The 24513-nt window shown below is 34.3% G+C and overlaps 1 protein-coding gene across 1 annotated transcript in view; it reads left to right on the forward strand.

Moving 5' to 3' along the window:
* Positions 1–24513, forward strand: part of BANK1 (B cell scaffold protein with ankyrin repeats 1) — a 271822-nt gene that overhangs the window by 69460 nt on the left and 177849 nt on the right. Inside the window, exon 5 of the mRNA XM_063108726.1 lies at positions 13240–13345. Within this exon, the coding sequence (XP_062964796.1) occupies positions 13240–13345 (106 nt within the window). The remainder of the gene's footprint in view (positions 1–13239; positions 13346–24513) is intronic.

Below are 24513 nucleotides of genomic sequence, written 5' to 3' on the forward strand. Positions count from 1 at the left end.
CCTGTATTCCACTTTTATTTTCACTTCTCCCTAACTCTTCCTCCAGAGAAGAAGGAAGTCATTTGAGTTTCATGTGTCTCCCATCAGTTTTATTAACTATTTCATATTTCTTATGAAAGATTTGGAACAAGTGGAGAAAGAATAGTCAAATATGATGTAATTTGGAGATTAATTTTGGATTCACTTTTTCATATTGTTTGTGTACATTTGCTAGAATGGATCAATAAAAATAAGGCAAACCTATTGAAACTTGTATTTTACTGGGAAAATAAGTGACATTTCATTGTGCTCTATTTCCACCTGTGATAAACAGTCAAGGTATAGTTAATGATGCCTGATTAGGGTAGTTTGGACTTAATGATTATACCCAACTCAGTTACAAATCATTGAATCAAACAGAGGCATACTACTTAGTACACTCATTCATTTTTTTTAATAAATAAATAGGTTAATTTTAATAGCAGGCATAGCAACTGTTATATGGAGAAAATAAATTTTTCTGAGTGCAATTACTTAGCCATTAACATAACCATACTGTTGGTTCTCTATGATTTTTTTTAATTCTATAAGTCATCTCTGTCCTTTTTCATAGTTATTGGCCCCATGTGATCTAGCTTATGTTTAGCTACTGTTTTGATTATATTTTAATGACTTCTTAATTTATGCTCACTGCTCACCCAGTGGAAATAATACTCCCTCCATTTTTTATTTATCCCAAATTGAAGCATCTTCTTGCTTCTTACATGTCCCCATTCTCCCATTTGCTGGGGTTGGTTTTGACTGCCATTAGAGGGGATGTGTCCTGATGTGAGTGCCCTGTAACTAACCCCATTCAAGTAAAGGCTCTGCTTTTACTATCTAGCTTTTTAGAGGGTTCAGATCTTTAACCATAAGGAATGTTTTTAAATGATTCAAAAAAACAAAGCTCAAGCCAAACATAGTTAATGATGTTCCTTCATAGCTACTATTCATAATAAGATAATTAGAGAAAATTAGAGAATCTGCTTCTGGTAAAAACAAACCTCAAATCATCAATGACTCTTCGGAAATTAGAATACTGAAAAGTTCTTGTGGCAAAAATATATGTTTGTTTGCATTTTCTAAAGGTCACCAAGCAATCTTCTGGACCTCTGTACTAACACCAGTTAATGTATCAACAATAAGATAAAGAAATATAGTAGATATAAATATGAGAACTCTAGAATTCATGAATTCTGCATCTACAGTAAACTTCATCCAGATATAAGAAATAAGTAAAAATAAATCTTTGAAAATGCAAATTTAACTTCTAAGAATTTTTTTCCCAGAGGTCAGCCATTTAGTCTCATCAACCTTATTACCTTAGGTTGCAAAACACAAACATATACATCAATTAAGCTCCCATCTCCCAACAAATCCAATGGACATTTTTCTTGTTCAATTTAACTTGGGTTTTCAGCAATAATTAGTACTTTTGGCCAAATTCACTTTCTTGATACAATTTTTTTTTCCTTAGCTGCCATAAAGCTGTATCTTCCTGATTTTCCTCTTACTTCCTTAACCTTTCCTTCTCAAATTCCTTTGCAATTTCTTCATTCTATCACCTAGAAAATTGTTTCAAATTTATCAAGTTTTGATTCTTAGACTCTCTTCATTTCTTGGTAAATATTTTCTCTGCTAATTTATCTCACTAATTTATACAATGTATTCCATTGTAAGCCCAGTCTTTTGATGTTCTCTAAGTCAGGAAATGCACCATCATCAATCCAGTTTAAAAACCACAGACGGAAGAGTCTCCTTAATACCTTCTAAACCCTCACCCTGCAAATTCAATCCATACTAAGCTGTATCAGCTCTACTTACTAAATATTGCTCTATCTCCATATCTTCCCAGTTCTAACACTCGAGTCCACTGCTTTCCCTCTTGCCTAAACTGCTATGATAGCCTCCTAACTGGTCCCCTATCATGGGTTCTTGAACACTTCCTACTAACTCAAGTTCATCATCCAACAGTTTCTTATAAAAAGATAGATCTCAGCATGTAATTTACCTGCTTCCGCACTTCAGTGGATTCCAATTGTTGTATTATATTATTTTTTAAAAAATCTTTATCAGGAGCAGTAAAGCCCTGAAGAGACTGTCATGTCTCTTTCTCTTCAGCTGAGTCTCACTTCTCTCCCTCCCTCTCTGCATTCCAGGCACATTGGCCTGCTTTTAGTTCCTGGACTATGCTATGAACTCTATCACAGGACCTTTGCACATGTTCATGTCTCTAACTGAAGCACTTTTCCAGTACTCCCTTCCTTCTTACTATATGCACCTTGTTAATTTTAATTCATCCTCCAAATTCTAATTCCAGCATGTCTTCCTCAGTCAATCCTTTCCTGATCTCATAAATCAGCCTGTGTATCACTTTGTAATACTGAACACATTTTGATATTGAATGAGAATTTTAGACATTAAATTTCCCACCCAATCTCAAGAGGCCCACCTATTAGAGTTCCTTGTTCCAGCAGCCATTGGGACAGGCACAGCTCTTTTTGAGGAGGTTATTGGATTATTGGTAGATTCAGCATTGCTTCCAACTGAAGCAGAAAAAGTAAAGTAAAAAACAGAAAGAATCAAGTGAATATAAAAGATGAGGGGGATTATGTTGTATAAGCTTGGAAACTAGCTTCCAAAACAAACCAAAAGAATAATTCCAACAACTTTATAGGAAATCATGACATCATTTTATACAAGCCTTTTTTGAAAGACATTTCTTTGAATATGTTAGTGCTACGTTTGTTTTAAATTTTCTTATTTTGTTACATATTTAACAGTAAGTTTTTACAAAATAGTTGCTAAAGGAAGATGAGGATGAGAAAAGGCATGGTTGTTATGGTTTATTTAATGTCCATAACAGAAAAACTTTGGATTTTTTTGGTCTGTTTGATCATTAATGTCATTAAAATCTCCATTAATGAGTCTATTCAGGTTTGGTCAACTTAAATCTTTGAGACTTTTGGCATTATGAATGAACGGTATAATAAGGGGAATCAAATTGAAAATTTCAGCACAATCAACCTTCAATCAATACTCTAGAGGAGCATTTTAGAAAGCAGCAACAACAAAACTTTGATCAGACTGTCTTTACTTAAATTATGATATTTGTGTATTTTGCATAATTGATAGGTATGCCAAAACTGCTAGTTGCTCCCAGTATTTTTCCTTTCTTACATAATAATGTAATTTTCATCTGGGCACATGGGCACCCAGATAAATATGTATTTCCTGCCTTGCAGCTAGATGTAGCAATATTACTAAGTAATGCCCAATGGCACGGCATGGCAATGGAAGCATTATGAACATGTTCTTACAAGACAGGTAGAGTCATCAGGTAGAGTCATGCTCTCCCCATCACTGCATTTTTTTTTTTTTTTTGACTGGCTGGAATTCTAGCAAGAAAGTGATAGATGAACCATCTTAGACCATGAAAATGACACATGGCAGTGAAATAAGATAGAAAGAGCCTGGAACCGCAGATCCAGATAGCCACCATGTCAGCCCTTGACTGCCTAATACCAGGCTTTTATGTCAAGGAGAAATAGGCTCTATCTTGCGTAAGCTGCTGCCATTTTGGGTCTATATTGCAATAGCAAAACCTACATTCTAACTAATTTAAAAGCTATGTGTTATTTAAGAACTTATGCAGTAAAAAGAGACTAATTTATTTGTTCAATCAATTAAAAAGTCAGTTTGGGGAGCCAAGTTTCCTCATTGCTAGACTTGTACCCTTTTTCTTTAGATTGCAATGATTATATTTCATGAATTGTGTCTGAGAGCTCATGTCATAGTATTTAGAAGAAAGGGAATGTATTTATAGTCCATTTTCTGTTGCTTGTAATAGAATACCTGAAACCGGATTATTTATAAAGTAAAGAAATTTATTTCTTACAGTTTCAGAGGCTATGAAGTCCACAGTCCAGGGCACAACTGATGAGGGTCTTGTGGGTAGGAAATCTCTACAGGGTCCTTTGGTGACAAAGGCAATCACTTGGTGAGAATGGCAAGAGCTCTTTAACATGCTCACTCACTCTGCTTATAAAGCCAAGAGTGCCATTACTGTGACAACCCAGTAAACCATTAAACCATTACTTCACAAATAGATTAATCCATTTAGAGGGCAAATTCCTCACGATGTAATTACCTCTTGAAGGCCTCACCTTTCAACACTGTCATAGTCTGATTTTTCCACCTTCTTAACACAAGGGCTTTCAGCGAGTTTTGGGGGGAAATTGAATTCACAGCAGGGAATTAATATTTATTGGGGATTTTACATGTTTACTCATTTAAACTCCTAAATAATTCTGTCAGTTAAGTATTATTAAGGTTCATAGCTAGTGAGTCCTAGCACAGACATTTCAATGCAGGTTTCTCAGATCTCAAAACATATAATTTTCAAATGATTTAAAGATATTCTACAACTATATGAATAATAGATATAAAATCATTTGAAGGAAGTCTTAAGTTGTGTTGTTTTACATTCTTACATTTATTTTTTGCATTTGTAGTCACAGACATGTTGCAATTCTAAGAAATGATTCATTCAAAACTTCGGAAAGTTAAATTGACAAAGGAAGATATCTCTTTCATCTTAGACCTGTTCACTTAAATTATTCTTTTAAATTAACTGCTTGGTGTTAAGTACTTGTAAAGAAAAAAAGAAGAGTCTTCGCACAACCCTAGAGAATATTGCTTTGTTCTTTTACCTGTTGTTTTCTTTGCAAGCTGCAGCAAGAAATTTTGTTTAAGATATGTTATAAACTATTTATCAAATTCCATTTTAAATGGCCATTTTGGCTCTCTTTCAAGACAAACTTTATAAACAATGTAATAAAAAGGTAGCTTTTCTTTCTTTTACTAGTGAAACTTAAACAAGAACAACACTTTATTACAAGAAGAAGAACCAGGCTGTTTTCTGCTCAATCACTGACTTTCCTTTTAGATATCTGAAAGTACAGAGTAAAATGCTACAAATATTAAGCGAGTTTTGTCTCCTATTGTGAACATTTTACAGTCCTCCTATGGTTATTTCACTGAAATTGTTTCTCTTGTGAATCAAGTGTCTTTATTATTGCTCTCTTTCTCTACCACATTTTTTTTTTTCATTACTTTAATATTCTGTGGCTGACCTTATAGGCTTTGTCATGCAACATCAATGTCTAAAACCCACTTTTCCTTCCTACCTCCATTATTGAAGCAGGGAAGGCCATATTCCAACATTATTAATCACCCTTCTTGTCATGTGAGAGTTTTAGACAATGAGACACAGAGAATATCTGGAGAGCTTTTGCTTTTCTGATTCAAAGAAGAAAAAGAATAGATCTAGTTGGCAATAGCCCCCTCCCCTAGTGCCCCCCCCAGCACCGCACACACACACACACATTGCCACTGTTCTCTCTCTTTCTGCCTAAACATGAATATGATGTTTAGAATTGCAGTGGTTATATTGAAACTAGGGAATCATGGTTTATTTTTTACCTTACTCAAATATTACTTCAGATTTTATTCTTTTCTCCATGATTAGAATGTAGTTTTAAGGGTAGTGTGTTTAAAGTGTGAAAGCATAAGTTAGAATCCTTATTTTACCACTTATTAGCTCTGCAATTTGGGGTATTACTGAAATTTTTGTACCATGATTATCACATCTATAAGAGGAGACATTTTAATAATACGTAACTTGCAGAATGTTATAAAAATGAGAGATATATAAAGCCTAGCACACTATAAGTGCTCAGCATATAGTAGTTATTATTACTACTTAAACTCTCTGAGTCTGCTCATGGTGTAGACTTATTTTACACCTACATCATATATCCTTTCATTCCACTCCAATGAAGTAAAATATTTCCCAATTTCTTATATTATGTGATATTGCCCTAAAATCCTTTTAAAGACAGTCTCTCAATGCCGTTATGCGCAGTGTTCACACCCCAGCGTTCACATCCAAGAAGGAGCAAATCCAACTTTTAAGGGTTGTTGCTACGTAAATATCTATTCATCTCAAGGAATTTTGTTTAATGTAATAAATATCTATTTTGGGGTGAATATTTTGGGGGGGTTGTTTCACTGTTCACAATTAAACTTTTAATTTTAAATTTTAAGATAATTGAAGATTCAGATATAGTTGTTACATACAATAGAGAGGGATTGTGCATTATGGTAGATTGTGTTGTTTTTTAAGGAATTGGTCCATTTCCTCTAGGTTGTCAAATTCATGTACGTAGAGTTGTTCATAGTACTTTGATTTTCCTTTTGGTGTCTGCAGGGTCTCTATTGATATCTTTTATTTCATTTGTGATATTTATAGTCTGTATCTTCTCCCTTTTTTCTTTGTCAGTCTTGCTACAGGTTTGTCAATTTTATTGATCTTTAAAAGAATCATTTCTTTGTTACACTGATTTTTCTCTACTTTTATATTTTCACTTTCATTGATTTCTGCTGTTGTTATTTTCTGTCTTCTGCTTGCTTTGAGTCTAATAATCTCTTTTTCTACATTCTTGGAGTGAGAGCCTAAATGATTGATTTGAGACTTTTCCTCTTTTCTAATGTGCTGTTAAATATCCTCTCAGCCCTATGTTAGCTGTGTTGCACAAACTTTGATGGGTCGTATTTTACTTTAATTCAGTTTAATGTATTTTTTAATTTAATTTTTATTTTATTTTACTTCTCAAAATACATTGTACTTGATTTTCATGCCCCTTTACCCGTTCCTCCCCCCTCCCCCCGCCCTACATCATATCTGTGCACTTGGCTTAAATAGTTCAAGGAATTTTTGTGGTTATTCTGTCTTCTTCCCCCCACCCTTTATTTGTTTGCCTGTTTATTTATTTATTAATTTTTAGCTCACACAAATAAGTGAGAACATGTGATATTTCTCTTTCTGTCCCTGACTTGTTTCACTTAATATAATTTTCTCTAAGTCCATCCATGTTGTTGCAAATGATACTATTTCATTCTTTTTTATAGCAGAGTAGTATTCCATTGTGTAGATATACCACAGTTTCCTTATCCATTCATCATATGAGGGACATTTGGGTTGGTTCCAGTTCTTGGCTATTGTATATAGAGCTGCAATAAACATTGGAGTACAGGTATCCTGTGAGACTTCCTCTTTGACCCATGGATTACTTGGAAGTGTGTTGTTTGGAGATTTTTCTATTATCTTTCTGTTATAGATTTCTAGTTTGATTCCATATTGTCAGAAAACACAGAAATTTAAACTAATTTAAATTATTTCAAATTTCTTGACATTCGTTTTATATCTCAGGATATGGCCTATTGTGGTATAAATTACACAAGCCCCTTGAGAAGAATGTCTATTCTGCTGTTATTAGATGGAGTGATCATGAATATTAATTAGATGCTGGTTGATTAACTGGATGATGGTGTGTTTGAGTTTTTCTATGTTCTTGATGATCTTCTGTTTATGTTTTTTACCAATTGCTGAAAGTGAGGTCTTTAAGTCTCCAACTATCATTGTAGAATTGTCTGTCTCTCCCTTTAGTCAGTTTTCGTTTCATGTAATTTGAAGTTTTGTTCTTTGGTGCATACATATTTAGGATTAATATGTCTTCTTGGTGGATTGACTCTTTTGTCATTATATAATGTTCTTTTCTGTCTCCTGTGATTTTCTTTGCTCTAATGCCTACTTTATTTGATAATAATATAACCATTCTTGCTTTCTTTTGTAATCTTTTCATGACATGTTTTTTATCATTTCATTTTCAACCTGCCTATCTTATTTATTTGAAGTGAGTTCCTTAAAGAGAACATATAGTTGGGTCAAGTTTCTTAATCCACTCTAGCTATCTCTTTCTTTTAACTGTGTGTTTAGACCATTTACATTTATGCAATCATTGATATGTTAGGGCTGTCATTTTATTTTTTTCTCTGTTTTCTTTTTGGTTTTTTCCTTCCCTTCCTGTGTGTTACTTAATTTTTTTTTTTTAGAACAACATTCAACTTTATTTCTGGTGTTTTCCAGCTCTTTGCACTATCTTTTTTGGTGCAAAATTAGGTATTATGTTATATACACATGACTTATCACAGTCTACTGGTGTCCTTATTTAATCAGTTTAAGTGAAGTATAAAAATCTTACTTCCTTTAACTTCCCTTTATCCACTCCCATTTGTAATATAAAAATCTTAGATATTTCATCTACATACATTTAGAATACATCGGACAGTGTTATAATTTTTGCTTTAACCATCAAACATAATTTAGAAAACTCAAAAGAAGAAAGAAAGCCTACTTTATATACCTATATTTCTAATTATTGTGTTCTATCTTATTGATGTTTCAAGTGTTCTTCCATTATATCCTTACTGTGTAGAGAAATTTTCTTTATTTGTTATTTTAGGGTGAATCTGCTGGAAGCAGATTTCCTTAGTTTTCCTTCATTTGACAATGTTTTCATTTCTGCTTCATTTCTGAAGGATATTTATTGTTGGGCATAAAATTCTAGGTTGGTAGTTATTTTCTCTGAACACCTGACAATTTCCCAGTTTTTTCTGACCTCCAGGGCCACTATTATCTTTCTAAATTTTTTTTTTTTTTTTTTACTTTACATGTAAAGTTTTGTTTCTTTCCCACTTCTTTCACAATTTTTTCTCTGTCTTCAGTTTTCTGAAGTTTAATTATGATGTGTCTTGGCATGGGATTCTTTGGGTTATCCTGTTGTGCTTTGCTCAGTTTCTTGAATCAGCAGGTTTATGTCTGTTTCCAAATTCAGTATGTTTTCAGCCATTATTTTATTATGTTCTTTTTTTTTTTTAATCTCCATACTCTTTCCTTTCCACCTGGGGCTCTAATCAGATGAACATTCAATCTTTTGTTATAGTTTCACAGGTCCCTGTTGCACTATTTATTTTTTATAGCATATTTTCTGTCTGTTGTTCAGACTGAGTAATTTTTATTGTTCTAGCTTCAAGTTCACTGATTCTTTCCTCTGTTCTCTGCTTTCTGCTGTTGAGCCCATCCCTGAGGTTTTATTTTGATTATTGTACTTTTAGTTCTAAAATTTCTATTTGGTTCTTCTTTATACCTCCAATTTTTTTTTTTTTTTTTTGCTGAAACGTTCTATCTTCTAGCTGAGGCTCTCTATATTTTGTTTCAAACAATATTATAATTGCTTGTTGAAGTATTTTTATCACAGCTGTTTTCAGACCTTTTTTTTCCTTTTTTTTTTTTTTGACCGGTAAGGGGATCGCGACCCTGGGCATGGTGTGGTCTGCACCACACTCGGACGGTGAGCATACCGGCCTTCCCTATATAGGATCTGAACCTGCAGCCTTGGCGCTACCACTGCCACACTCTCCTGAGTGAGCCACCGGGCCGGCCCTTGTTTTAAGACCTTTGACAGATGATTCTAACATCTTTGTTATCATGGTGTGGGCATTTACTGATGTCTCTTTTCATTTAGTTTGAGATCTTCCTCTTTCTTGGTATAAAAAGTGATTTTTCTATTGAAACTTGGAAATTTTAATTTTATGTAGGGGGAGGAAAAGGTATAAGCACAACTACTTTATCTTCCCAGAACTGGAAGTCCATAATTCTAAATATCTTTAAAACAGATATTTTACATATGTTTTCTTCTTAGGAAAAAATACTTTTTATGATAACATGTTTTTATCAGGAAAATGTATAAATTTCTATAACACCTTCAGATTAAAACAGTTGTAATTTATAAATATGTATATGAATAATTTTCTTATGTGACATTCATCAATCCCTTATTTCCTGAAAAAAATTCTTCTGGGAAAAGTCATGTACTTATTTCCTATGTACAGAGCTTTATTATTTTTTAACCACCTTCAGTTCCATATCTAAGTCTTTTTTATGCTTTCTTTCCACAAGATTCTCAGTAGATAGATATAGCTGCATGTGTGCATGTGTATGTATATATGTTTATATAATGAATATGGACTTAGTTTTATATATACATAAATAATGTCGATATAATTTATCACTTTATTCTACTCTCAATTTCACATAAAGTCATTCATTAACTAACATTTTAGGATGGTTGTGACTATTACTAAACAAATACTACACCATTCCATTTTAATCTTTCTTTTTGAACAGTTGTATCAATTTCATTAAGTATTGTTTGGGTTTTACAATTTAAGAGTGGAAAATTCTAATTCATGGCTTTTTATATTTTAGTGCTAATGTTTAGAAAGAATACTTATTTATTGTGTCTTTGAAACATAATTTAAAAAGAAGCATAACTACTCAAATCACTTTTTTAGTTAGGCTATCTTCTAAGAAGATATTTGGGGGCAGGATTACTTTTAGGAGACATTTCTGTAGTTTTTCACATATTTGCTTCATGTTCCATACCACTTACTTATATGCAAGCATAATACTAGAAATATGGTTATTAAATTTAAAATAGAAGTGATGTAATTTAACTATTTGTGGGAGGCTAGAATATTAAAAAGTGTCTGTATTCTTTTCTAAGAATAGAATTAATTAGATGTCTTTGTCTATGTGGTGAGTTGTTTTTTGTTTTTTGTTTTTTTTTATTTTTGTTTTCTGATTCAGAAGACACTGCTACTTCATATTTAAAATTCAATTTCATATTCCCAGTGGGAACTTTTGCTCTTTGAATTGCTCTTTGAATTCTCATCTATGTTTTAGAATCTCAGATCTAGCAGGAATTCCAGAGGTCTTTTTATGCCTAACTTATACGTTAGTGAAATACTCTAAGCCACACCAGTCTCTGCTTACTATCTTGCATACTTTTGAAAAGAAATAGTAAATTTATCTCCTCATGTAAAAATACCAGTGCCTAAATAATAGGATATGAAGAACTGCTATGGACATTGCAACAAATATTTAAGAAAATTTACAAACTAGTGATATGATTTTCATGTTTTCTTAATTCCTTTCATCAGCTCATATAGCTAAAATATATATTTTTTGTTTTAGTATAAAGCTCCTCTTGAAGCCTTCCTGAAAAGATTACAAGAGTAATAATGATTAATATGAAATTGTCACATCTTCATTTATAGAATAGGTTCCATTCAATATCGATATTTAGCCACATAAGCAATCATAATTATGCTGAAACATAAATAAGCTTAATTTAATCCACATAAATGTTTCCATGTTAAATGTTACAGGTCTGAGACAGCTCCTCACTGCTTACATGATGAATTACAAACTTCTTATCAGCCATGTAAGGCGCTTTTTGAAATATCTACTTTCTTCTTATCTCTCATTCTTCTGTGTTCTTATGGAAGTAGCCGAAGTCCTTAACCAGGTCATGTTTTATGACATTTCTGTGCCTATGTGCAGTTTGTTTCTTCACTACAAAATGTTCCTTGTATGGATGGCAATCTCAATTCAGGTCAGCTCCTCCGTGAAATCTTTCATGGCCAGTTCTTTCTTTGTGGAAATTGAGGCACCTCCCTCTTGCCCACACTGTACATAACCCATAGTGACCTTCTATTATAGTGTCTAGGACTCTTCATTGCCCCTGTGTAATTACATGATTGTGAATTTGTTGAAGGCAGAGCTTGTTGTTACATTTGTTATGACTTCTTTCCTGTTTTTATTTTTTTTACATGTTCCAGAGCTAAGGTCTTCACATAGTCCATAATGTTTAGTAGATGCTTGTGAATGTTTTCTTCTGCACTGCATTGCATAGTTATAGGTTGAGAAAAAGATTTTTCATCCCCTTTCCACACATCTCAGAAAGATTTTCAGAAAATCCTGGGAGGTCTGAAACACTTTATTACTTGTACCTATAATTCTAAAAAATGAAAATATGAAGTAACAAAAATAACTTTAAAAAATTCAGTCATGCCATGGGTGCCCTATGGGAGTCCACACCAGGCAAAGGAAGCAGTTGAGGTAGGCTGGCCTGCCCTTAGAAGAAGGGGGGCCCTTAGCAGAAGGCCTGACCAGGTGTGCTCTTAGTAGCAATGGGGCCCTTATCAACAGGCATGGCTGGGGCCCTGAGGGGTTCTTTCTTTCATTCTTTCTTTCTTTCTTTCTTTCTCTCCCTTTCCCTCCCCTCCCCTTCCCTTCTCCTTCCTTGGGTATTCCAGGCCATGGACATCTTCCTGGAGGCCAGACCTGGCAAAGGAAGCTATTGGTGTAGGCTGGCCTTCCATGAGCAGAAGAAGGGCCCTAGGCAGTAGGCCTGGCAAGTCACACCCTTAGTGGCAGTGGGGCCCCTATCAGCATGTCTGGCTGGGGTCCTGGGGCATTCTTTCTTTCTTTAATTTCTTTCTTTCTTTCTATTTCTTCTTTCTATTTCTTCTCTCTCTCTCTCTCTCTCTCTCTGTCTCTCTCTCTCTCTTTCTCTTTCTCCTGCCTTCCTTCCTTCGTTCCTTCCTTCCTTCCTTCTGGTATTCCAGGCCATGGGTACCCTACAGGAAGCCAGACCAGGCAAAGGAAGAAAAGAAAAAGAAAATTCTGTCATTTGATTTGTGTGTATTGGCATATACCAAATTTTATTTGGAAATCATTTCAAAAGTCTAAATTAGAAACTTTTGTCCCACAATCCCCTCCTCACCCCATAACTTTGTTGATTGACCAATCTCAGCTATAATCATCTGTGACTTGAGTGATTTGGTCCCAGTCATAGTGTGATACAACACAATTTTAAAACAATACTGGTCTTTGTAACAGGTTATGTCCTCAGCAATAGAACAGTTGAATATGACACGTCTTCTCCCCAAATGCTCAGATTAGGGAAATAAAGTACTATATAATTACTCTATATTTATGGGAAAAAAAAAAAAGTCCGAGATGAATATTCTCCGTCTCTTAGTCACAGAAACAATATTATCTATTTAAGACCATCCCATGTCTGACCCTTAAGCTGAAGAAGCAGACTTATCATTTTATTTCCTTTATTAAAATGCAACATATATTTTACCAGAATTTAATATTGAAACAAATTTTAGTGTTATCATTGATCTCTTATAATGCTCTTTTAAAAATTAGTAAGTATTTAAGTAAGGTTATAGTTACTCATCCAAAAGCAAAGACTTTTATTTATTGCATTGATTTTTCTGTTGTTGTAACAATTGGTTTTAAGCCAGCCCCTAACATATTGTATTATTCTTTTTAAAAAGTTATCAGAATTACTATAGATTACCCAGTATTTACACCAGCTAACACATTTTTATTATATTGCACTGTGAGTTTCTATGTAAATAATTGAACTAATAAAAAATTTCCTTTTCAATTGAAAACAGAATGACATGGAAGAACTTGACGACATTTTTACATCCGTATTCAAATATGAGATACCATATTATGAGTTTCAATCTCTTCAAACTAAAATCTACCCTCAAAAAGAATGTGAGTATTTTCCAACTGCATCAATTATCCTTTATATAATATTCTACTATATGTAAACTTTAAAAAATATTATAGCCAAGAATATAGCTAGTTGCACTGCTGAGTTAAGTGTTTTAGATAACTTCTAACTCCTGGTGAAAGGGTACACTAGAATGAATTTCTGAAGGTCTATTTGGTAATTTTTTTAATCACAGGCCATAAAAATATGCATAATTTTTGAAATTAGCAAACCCATTTCCTGATTTTTATTATGAGGAAATATTTGGACAAATACATTTATGATGGAGACTATTCATCATATCACTGTTTATAATTACCAAAAAATGTAAATAACATAATCTTCTACAGGTAGGTAATTGAGTATATAAATTTTGGTAAATCCGTTAATGCAACCATCAGAAATTAATTTTATTATAAGTTTATTTGCTGGATGGAGTGATGTTTTGATGTATACTTAATTGAATAAAAGCAGTCAATAGAGTGTGATCCTGTTTAAAAAAGTATATACATTTAATAGCATATATTATATTTATATAAATTGATATATATTTTATATATATATTATATTTTATATATATTTTATATATATTACATATAAATAAATATATATTTATATAAATTGATAGTCTGGAAATATGTGCACCTAGTGTTTGTAGTAGTTATGTTTGGGTTGTGCAATTTAAGCCATTACATTTCTATTTTTATTTTACTGAATCTGTATTTTGTACAATGACTATGTATCATTTGTATGATTAAAAATATACAAATATCAAGAAAAGTATATATAGAAGTTACTCATGAAAAATTATATTTCCAAATTCATCATGAGCTCAGTTTATACTTTAGAAAATTTTTATTCCTGAATATTTTGCTGACACTCTGTTTATAATTCATTTTTATGCTCAGTGTGTGCAAAACATTAAGGCAGAGATGTAATGGTGAATAAGACAGGCATGGAGCCAAAGAACATGAGAAGTCTAGTGTTGGCATATTAAGGACTAATGAGCAGGGGGTTTTTCTGTAGAGTTTCTGTGCTATTTAAAGCAGTTTTAACATCAGCCTGGCAAGCTCCATATTATATTCACTTGGCTCAATATTATATTCACCTGCAGAGCTTTTAAAACATCCCACGCCGTAGGGTGTGCCTATACCAATTAATGAAGAATCTGGGGGTAGGTCCGAGATCTCAGTATTTTTAAAAGTTTCCCAGGTGATTTCAATGGGCAGACAGGTGTCCCAGCCCTTAATTGCTTCAATGTATTACAGACTAGTAAAATAATTCATCCTCATACAGAGAAAATACTACGGTCTTTACAAAAGTTGGAAAGTTGTTAGCATATGAAATATGCTATATAATATAAATTTAAAATGCAGTTACTTTTTTTAAAAAATGCTTTTAAAAAATAGAAAGTTATAGTTACTAGAGGTGGGAAAAGGGGAGGGGGAAGGGGTTAGGGAGTAACCGGGTTAAGGTATACAAAAAGTAATTATGATTTGTAATGATGAGCATGCTAATAATATTGATTTTACCATCACATACTGTACACAAATACATATGGTCAACTCTGTGCCCCATATATATGTATAAATAAAAATAATAAAAATTAAAATTAAAAATTAAAAAAATAGAAAGTTCAATATAATCTAGAGAGTTCATTCAGAAACTTATTGCTAGATATTATTGGAAAACAGATGCTATTCTCTGCTTTTTAGCTGAAATAAATTGGAGTTTAGGACATTGTGAGGGGAAAGTAGTCATAAGGAGCTGACAAAGTATACCTTGGGTAGTGACCTACGCTTAGGATGAGCCATGGAATTACCCACAGATACCTATGGTTCTTTAAAAGTATGTATAAGCTAAATGCTTATACAAATCAAAACTGTTATTCTTTTTTTTTTTTTTTTTGTGACCGTGAGGGGATCTGAACCCTTGGCTTGGTGTCGCCCCCACCGCGCTCAGCCAGTGAGTGCACCGGCCATCCCTATATAGGATCCGAACCCGTGGCGGGAGCGCCCCTGAGCTCCCAGCGCCGCACTGAGCCATGGGATCGGCCCCAAAACTGTTATTCTTACTATTGCCCCATCCTCTCATCTTTTCAAAGGTTTTTTGGGTTTGTTCTCTGCCACTTCATTTATAATAAGTAAAATACTATGTCATGTCATTATGTCTTTGTCATTTTACTGTCTAGACAATAAACAACCTCATTTAACATTTGTTTTGTTGTACTTTTTCTAGATAGGCAAAGTTGGGGATGGGTGGAGATAAGAGAGAAAGTACATAAGAAATAAAAATCTGCTGTAATGTTCTGTTACCTTGTAATGTTTCTTTATTGATTTAAAAATAACATTTTCCATTGACTAGAATTTTCTATAGAAAAAAGTTCTCCCTGGCCATAGAATAATAACAGATTTCTAAATGAACTTGGTATATTAACATAATGTAGAGCTTTTGAACACAGGAGTCATAAAATAATTTATGAACAACTTTCTAATCACCAGGGAGTGAAATCAATATAAGGGATTGTGATAGGCAATTTTTTTACTGATGTGTAAGATGCTGGAATAGTAAATATCAAATTGCATCACTTAAGTAAGAGTAAGTATCATTTTAAGCAACTTCTGTTCTGGTTGTATATTTATATGTATACACATATGGTATGGCCCACCATCAACAAAGTTTGCATGCCGCTGACTTGGCATGGGGGTGAGGTGAGCTGCACACACAGCCAGACACGACTGCTGTGGCCCCCCTGCCCTCCGGGAGGTCTTGACTACACTGAGTTTCAAGCTTCTTCTGCAGAGTCTCAGAAATCTCACTACAGCAGGCCCATGGATTTTCCCAATTTCTCTTGCGAGCCCTTTGGAAGCCTGGGTAATGCAGAGAATTTCCTGTCATGGACGGGGAAAAAATAAGTAGTTGAGCTTGTTTTTAAAGAGGCTGCAGTTGCTGGTTCACTCACCATTAAGTGTCAGTTAGTTTAGGAAAAAGGAAACTAGTTATTTTGCCCAGATTATCTATCTTCACCCAGAGAGAACTAACTCAGTAAAGCTCATGTTAATTTCTAGAAAAGCATGTCAAAGCATATATCCCTTTACCATAAGTAGCAATATTTTAATCTGAAAGAGGACAGCATATGATCACCAGTGACCTGTGAAAGTATTAATTCAGAATATATCTCCTAATATTTCTCCAAAATGTGGAGCATGTAACTGACATTCAGTACATATGTAGTGGTCATTGTCTAAGATTTGTCTTGAACTTGTAATATCTTTAGGTTCACAGAAAATTATCCTGATTTAATCATCACACATTGTACACAGATATTGATAGTCAACTCTGTATCCCACGAATATGCATAATCAATTATGTCTTAATAAAAAAAAGAAAGAGAATAGATCATTTGCTGATTGAGAGGAGGAGAACTAAACGTCCTTTGTGTTATCTTTTATATATCATCAAAAATTTAAACATGCGGAAAAATATACAGAGTAATATTAAAAACACCCCTGTACCCACCACTTAGCTTTGTCGAATTTGAACATTTTGTCTCATTTGCTTCAGATCTTCTTTCAAAGAAAAAAATATTACAGATCTAGTTGGATTTCTCTGTTTCCCTCAGTGATTCTACAGACTTGAAAAGTAACCATTACTTTGATTAAATTTCTTGACAGTCATTCCTGTGCAGTTCTTCATCCTTTTACTATTTATGTTTGCTTCCATAATTCATATATACTGCTGCACAATTTTGTAAATTTTATGTAAATGGTATCATACTTTGTTTTAACTTATTATTTTTGCCCAATATTTATATGTTTGTATATGCAGATCAAGGTCATTTATTTTAAATATTCCATAGCATTATATTGTTTGATTACACCACAATACGTGTCTGTTTCATTAATAGGTATTAATGTTGTTTTCAAAATTTTCATCATTGCAATGAATGCTACAATGAACGTTCTTGCATGTGAATTCCTATGCATATGTGTAATAATTTCTGAGGAGATACAATTACCTTGAAAACCTTTGCTGGATTTATTCCTATTTTCTTATGGTTTTGTTAACATTAAAATTTCAATTAAAAATTATATTTTTAAATTGTTTGTGGGATGCAGCCAAATATTATATAATGTGTCATAGTTTTACAGAGAAAGAGGAGTTTTAACACATGAGATATTACTAATCTTCCTCTCTGAAAAGAAATTTAGGAACAGATAGAATCAACAAAATTTTTTTAAACGATTTTTCAAAGCAAGCATTTTGCAAAGCATAAAGTTGTGCGAACCTTTTCAGTTTGCATTTTAAACTGCCTAAGAAGGAAATCAGAAGCCATGAAGGAATCAATGTAAAAGAAAAAAAAAGGGCAAAATTATTCTCTATCCTGAGTTAAGAAGTAATAGATGGTAGAGGAAAATGTAGTGATGTATACTTCAAATTAGTAATAAACACATCACTGTTAAGTAAATACACTAAATTAGGGATGAATTTACTCATAACACATTATCAAAACATGTAGTTATTAAATTGGAGATTTGGTATGTAAATTAACTATAAAATTATAGATTTTTTTCCATGTTATTATTATTTTTTTGATAACACAACCCACAAGTACAAATTCTCACATCTATCAGTGGTATTTTTAAGCATCTTCTCAAGCTAATTTCATGAACTGATGGTTCAATTGGATCAAATAGTTAAAATAAAAGAGTCACTTTGAACCCTTCACAATGGTTTTTCACTTGAGTAACAAAAAAAGATATTTCTTCAGTATACTACTGTTATTCACTTTTACAATATTTCCTCAGAGCTTCTATATTTCTCCAGATGTGAAGTTTGAAAATTTATGCTTATAAACGTTATAACCATGGTTGGAGGGTGTTAAGTACAAAATACTGAGGGAGGGAGGGAGGGAGGGAGGGAAAGAAGGGAGAACAGGAAAAAAAGACATCCAGGTTGATACCAAGACCAGAATTTGGCTTTCCCCATACTCAAATCACTGCCCAGTTAAGGAATTACCTCTGGCCTTGATCCATGAGGACCATAGGGAAGACAGAACAACATATCTTACAGAATCAAAGAAAGTTCCTTGGCCTCAGGCTGTATCCTAACCCAGTGAAGCACAGTGATGTGCTCCTGGGTCCAGTTTTAAAGAACAAGCATTTGCAAATGGGAAGCCCTTCTCACCTTGCAACAGCATTCATAATTCCTTCTCATTTAGCCCATTTCCATTACCATGACAACACATATTCTGTAATAATTGAGGATTCTGTAATTATAGATGGAAAATGTGAACCTGTGAACATAATATTTTCTCCCAATTAAGAGAACCTTGATCTAAAATATTCTGTTAAGCAATCTTATTTTTTCATTCATATAACAAGTGCAAACTACATGCCAGACACTCTTCTAGGTGCTCCAGGGACAGGAGGACAACAAAGAAAAGTCTGTTTTTATAGAGCTTTCATTTCAGTGAGGGTAACAGAGTAAACTATTCAACAACAATAACAAAACAAAACAGTATTATTGCAAATAGTGATATGGATTATTAGAAAAATAAAACAAAGTGAGAGGATAGACAGTTGGGAGGTGATGGGAACCCATGCAAGGATTTTAAATGTGGCTTGGTATCATCTAACTCACATTTAAAAAAATATTATTCTTGCTGTTGCGCATAGAATAGATTACAGGTATGTAAAAATGGAAGCTAGGACACTATATAGGAGGCCCTGGGAAGCAGGATGGTCCTATCACCTGGGTGGTAGCAGTGGAAGTGAGGAATCTTGCTCGTGCTTGGTAGATATGTGAAAGTTAAGATGGCAGAACTTGCTGATAGATCGTAGGTGAAGGAAAGGGAAAATACAACAAAGACTCTGGTCTAAATAACTAAATACATGTTGATAAAGAGTAAATAAAATGAGTGTTGATGCTGTTAACTGAACTGGATATACTATGGCAAGAATAGTTTTGTCAGTGTGATAAGAGTTTGGACAGTATGATTGGAAATTCTAGTTTGGCCACGTTAATTTAAAGATACCTAAGTGATGATGTTAAACATATGAGTTGAAAGCTCAGGGAGGAGTTCATATGTGGTATTCATAGCCATAACCTGGGTGAGATCATTTTTTAGAGTGTGTAGACCAGAGCAAAGTTCTGAGTCCTAGGCACTGCAATATTTAGAGGTCTGGAAGAGACTTTTTCATAAATGAGACTGAGAAGGAGCGGCCACTGAAGTAGGAGAGTGCTTTCTTGATAGCCAAGTGAAGATAATGTTTCTGAGAGAAGGAAGTGGTCAACCATGTGTCACCCCACTCCAGAGAGTAGAAGTGGGAAAAGGCCACAGAGCAACTTTTGATTTACAGCACCATCCACTAATGCCAAAAATGTCCCCCAGTGGATCCAGGCACTCCCAATTCTTTTGCACCAAGAATATCATGTAGATCTATTGTTTTCTCCTGAAACTCAGTATCGATAGATAGTATCTATAGAGCAAATACTGGGAAGATAAAGAATTATTGTTCTGTTTAACTAAACCCCCCAAACCTAAAAAGACCATAAAATATCTAAAAGTAGATGGGAATGCAGACTGATACAGACAATGCAAGATGTTAATGAGTGTGTGGCGGGGGAGCACTAGCCAGAGGAAACAGAGGGCTGTGACTCACCAATGAGAACCACTGAGCAAACATAACAGAAATAGATAGGACCGTTGTTACATATGTAAATAAGATCAAAGTAAATAAATTAAAGTCGAGATAGCAAACTTTTTTTATTCCATCACTTCGTGTCCTAGGATAAAAATCATGGGTTTGGAATGAAGTAGTTTTGTAGTGAGTGTTGAACTTAAAAATGTATTTTTTGTGCACCAGTATTTTAAAAAAATATCTCATGAATTTTTACAAAAAGTTTAACATGTTCTGCCTCATACTAGTACCTTTAGATACTGAGGGAAAGTAGGAGAATGTGGGATAAATAGGACACAGCTTGAACTCTCAGGGGGCACACAAGCTAAGAAAGAAAAAAATCATAAAAATAAGTGCCATCAATATAGTGCATGCTCTACTAATAGTAGCTAACACTTGAAATTTGCTTACTCTGTGTTAAACATAGCTCTAAGCATTTGACATCCATTAACTCATTTAATTCTTCACAACAATCCTGTGGTAGGTAGTATTCTAATCTCCGCTTTACAGATGAGGCATTGGGAAATTGCATATATTACCCAAATATTAAGTGCAGAGCTGGGACTTGGATCCAGGCAGCCTAGCTCCAGTGGCCATGCTGCTAGCTACTGGATGTCTGCCCCTGTACACTGTAGTGAGCAGTAGCTGCAGAGTATCATGAGAGCACAGGGAAAAATGGGACAGTCAGAGAGGGTGCTTCATAGGAGAGATAACCTTAAATTTAGAGGAAAGGCTATAAAGTTATTCTGCTAAATTACATGAATTATTATTTTAATGAATACTTTATAAGGCAAGTTTGAAATAATCGTAGATGCTCTTTTTGTTATTTTTTGCCATCCTAGAAAAATAGTGATTTTTTTTCATAGTGCGTAATTTCTCTCAATCACCCATTTTGCCTTTATGGGTAAATACTTCCCTTTAAGAAGAAGCCCTATTTGGTTTACAGATTTATTTCCCGTGCCCAGAAGAGTTTCTACCACTCAATACAAATTTATTGCATTAATTAATTAGTTAATGGCAACAAAGTTAACCTTAGACTATAATTATATCCTGGTCATTTATAGATAGAGGCTAGTAACATTTGAGCTACAGATATTTCTTTGTTGGAATAAAGCAGCTATTTAGATTGTCATGATTTTGTCTTTCATTTTATTTTCTTCCTCTTATCTGTGGCATCTGCCATTAGCAGAATGAAAAATTGGCATATGTGCCTTCTGAATGCACTGCACTGAACTGTCTGTACTCAAGTAACCCAGGCACATATGTTCATCTTCTCTGGGCCAACACCACAACACAGGTTTTTCAGGGTCAACAGTTATAAATATCTACAACTATATCACAGGGTTAGAAAAAGAAACATAAACATTATTCATTAGTAACTGATAACAAAAAATAGGTTATTTAATATCCATTTATTTTAATAAGAAAATTGCATACATGGATTGGCCTCAATTACACTCACACACACACACACACACACACACACACACACCCATACACACACACAATGAAAATGAGCTTTTTAATTTAGTGCCTTGAATAAGTTACCACTTAAAAAATTCCCTCTTACTTTTGTAGTTGTGCAGTAATGGCTCTCAAACCTAAAGTTTCTATCCTTTGAAAGTCTTTCTTTCCTTTGAAAGTCTTTCTATCCTTTGAAAGTCTTTTTATCCTTTGAAAGTATCAAGACTGGTCTAGAAACTCCTCTAAATCACCCTATTTCTAATCAACCCCCAAAAGACCTCCCTCCACTTCCTACAAGGACTCATTTGCTCTCTGGATTCTGCCTTACCAAATAGCTGTAGAAAATCTACAGGTTTAAAGACTTACACTGCATTATTCTTGGAAGGAAAGAGACTCAAAGATATAGAAGCACTTGTTTTTATATCTTGTTCCTACAGGTTGCGGTTAACCAAAGGCACTATGGTCATCTTCCTCACCATGTTAGTCAGGGTCCTCCAGAAAAACAGAACCAATAGGATGTGCATATGTATATGTTCAGATAGATAGAAATAGGTAGATATAGGTAGATAGATATAAAAAGGTACTGCAAAAATTTGTGGAAACAGAATTGAAAGGTAAAATGAATCTTTCCACGAATTTTTTGAAGTACTCTTGTATATATACATATTATATATAACAAATCTCTGTATATAAAATATATATATTATATGTGTATAAAAATATATATGCATATATGAAATATTTAAGGTATAAATATATGGTATATAATAGATATTAATAAATATGTAAATAAATGTATATAAGACATAAATGTTGGCAAGTCTGAAATCTGCAGGGCAAGCTGGCACTTAGGTGCTTCCCTAATCGTTCTCATATTCCATTTTCATTTCATCCTATATTACATGTGATAATGCTCTCAAAAGATAATTTCTGCCCAGTCCCTTTATTGCCCAAAGGACTACCCAGATTTTCCTCGTTGCCACTGCTCATTTTATTATCAAAATAATTTAATATTTTTAAAGAATAAAGTGCTCACGACCTAAAAAGCAACTGCCAAATAGTCTTTACTAATGAAATCAAGCATCCTTGCCTGATGTGTTGATTTACTGCTTGGTGGCACACATTCAATGAATTTCTGTGTTGGTCCCATATAAAGACCACCTGGTAGCATTCTACCTGTAAGGCATGGCCCTGTGGTGGAGTGGCCAACTATCTGATGCTAGCCCAGCCCATCTAGTTTGCACACTTTTATTGTTGCAGGTTTCCTGGCTCTTTCTAGGTTCTTGGCCCTCTGTCATCATGACATAGCAGAGACAAAGCTGGTAATTTTCAAAAGGAATTTTTTTAATGGACAAGAATAAGAGGAAAAGAATGTAAGCACATATGTATAGAAATAAAGTTTCTAGAGATTTCTTATTTTAACCAGAATTTAGCTACAGATTGGGTGGACTGATTAAACATGAAGCAGCCCAACTCTTTTTATTGCCTCCTTGCTGTCTGGGTTTGATAATGGAAAGGGGATAATAAACAATCATTTTCAAATGCTATGAGATTTAATTTTAATTGATACAATTCCAAGAATTTCACATCCCCCTTTGCTTCCTAGAATTACCTCCAGACATGGACTTCAAGCTCCTATTCACTGTGGCCTTGTGCCCTGCTTCTGTCTTGCTCTGCACATGGCCTTATCTCTCTTTGGTCATTCCTGGTCCATAGCCCTAGATAAGAAGGTGCCTCACATTGTGTCCCCAAAGACTCCCCTGGAATCAAAGGATACATCAACCTACCAGTTCCATGTTCTGCTGCTCTGCTCTTACTCATTCTGGCACTAGGTGCCTAAAATCCCCACCTTTTCACCTCCGTTTGTGAGCCATCCCATCTTCTCTTTCTGTGCCTCCCACCTCTTCTCTCCTTCTCCTCCTTCTGTTAGTACTGCTGCTAATTTTAGGGTGGGTTCTATCCCTTACTGTGCTCAGTAAGAAATAAACCCCTTCTGGCTTTAAGGTAACATGCTCCATTCATTTCTCCTGCTTGTCAACTCACCATTCAAGTTCTTTGCACACTAGAGCATCGACCTTCCAGAACTCTATTTTAATAGTTTTACAAAACTTCCAAATCTTAAACGAATAATTACAACAATATACAGAATTTTCACCAAAATTAAAACGAGGTACAGTCCCTCAAAGGAATTTATATTATTTGAGAAAGAGTAAGAATTGACCTTCACCCTAGATTTTTGCTATTGTTTGCCTAAGCCTGACAAGCGGAAGAATAAGCAAGAGAGAAACAAGGCCCTGGGATTTTTCTTTCTACTTGCAGGTGGCTATGAAAGTGGGTTCTAACCGTACCCAGTCTGGGCTTTAACTGAGTCAGCCCTGAACACAGAGACAGCCAGGGAGAAATCATGGACTTGGATGCTCACAGCTTCCTGCTTCAGCGCCACACCTTCCCTGGCCTCGCCCTGAGGAACAGTGCATAAGAGCTGCAGCTGCTCTCAAACCCTCCTTCCTGTGTGGAAATAACCAAAGAAAGCTCCATACTTTTGAAGATGACTGGCCATGCTGCATGGGAAGTGAATCCTGAACACCCTCTCCAAAACAGAAAAGGGGCTTCTAGATTGCTTTAAAATGCAGTTGATTCTCATTATTAACAGTAGTTATGTTCTATAATATCCTTGAATAAGTGAATACTGAACCATGGCTCCTAGGAGAGATACGGGCTTAGGTTCCTGCGAGCTTCTGGTCACAATGTTTTCATCAACCAATTGATACATTATCTTGTTTTATGTGGGTTTCTATTTAAAGACACCTCACTGAATGTAAACTGTTGATTCACACTGAACTCACCAACAGCACTGTAACTTGTGCCTTAACAAAGTTTATCTAACACATGTATTTTCTCTATAAGGCACAACACTGTCCTCTTGTGCTTAGAAACCACTAGACAGCACTTCAGCACTATAGTAGGTGGCCATTTTTAACAGTTAAATCACCTACAAAAACAGGAAAGTCTGTGAAAGATAT

The sequence above is a fragment of the Cynocephalus volans genome, chromosome 9, assembly GCF_027409185.1.
Source record: "Cynocephalus volans isolate mCynVol1 chromosome 9, mCynVol1.pri, whole genome shotgun sequence".
NCBI lineage: Eukaryota > Metazoa > Chordata > Mammalia > Dermoptera > Cynocephalidae > Cynocephalus > Cynocephalus volans.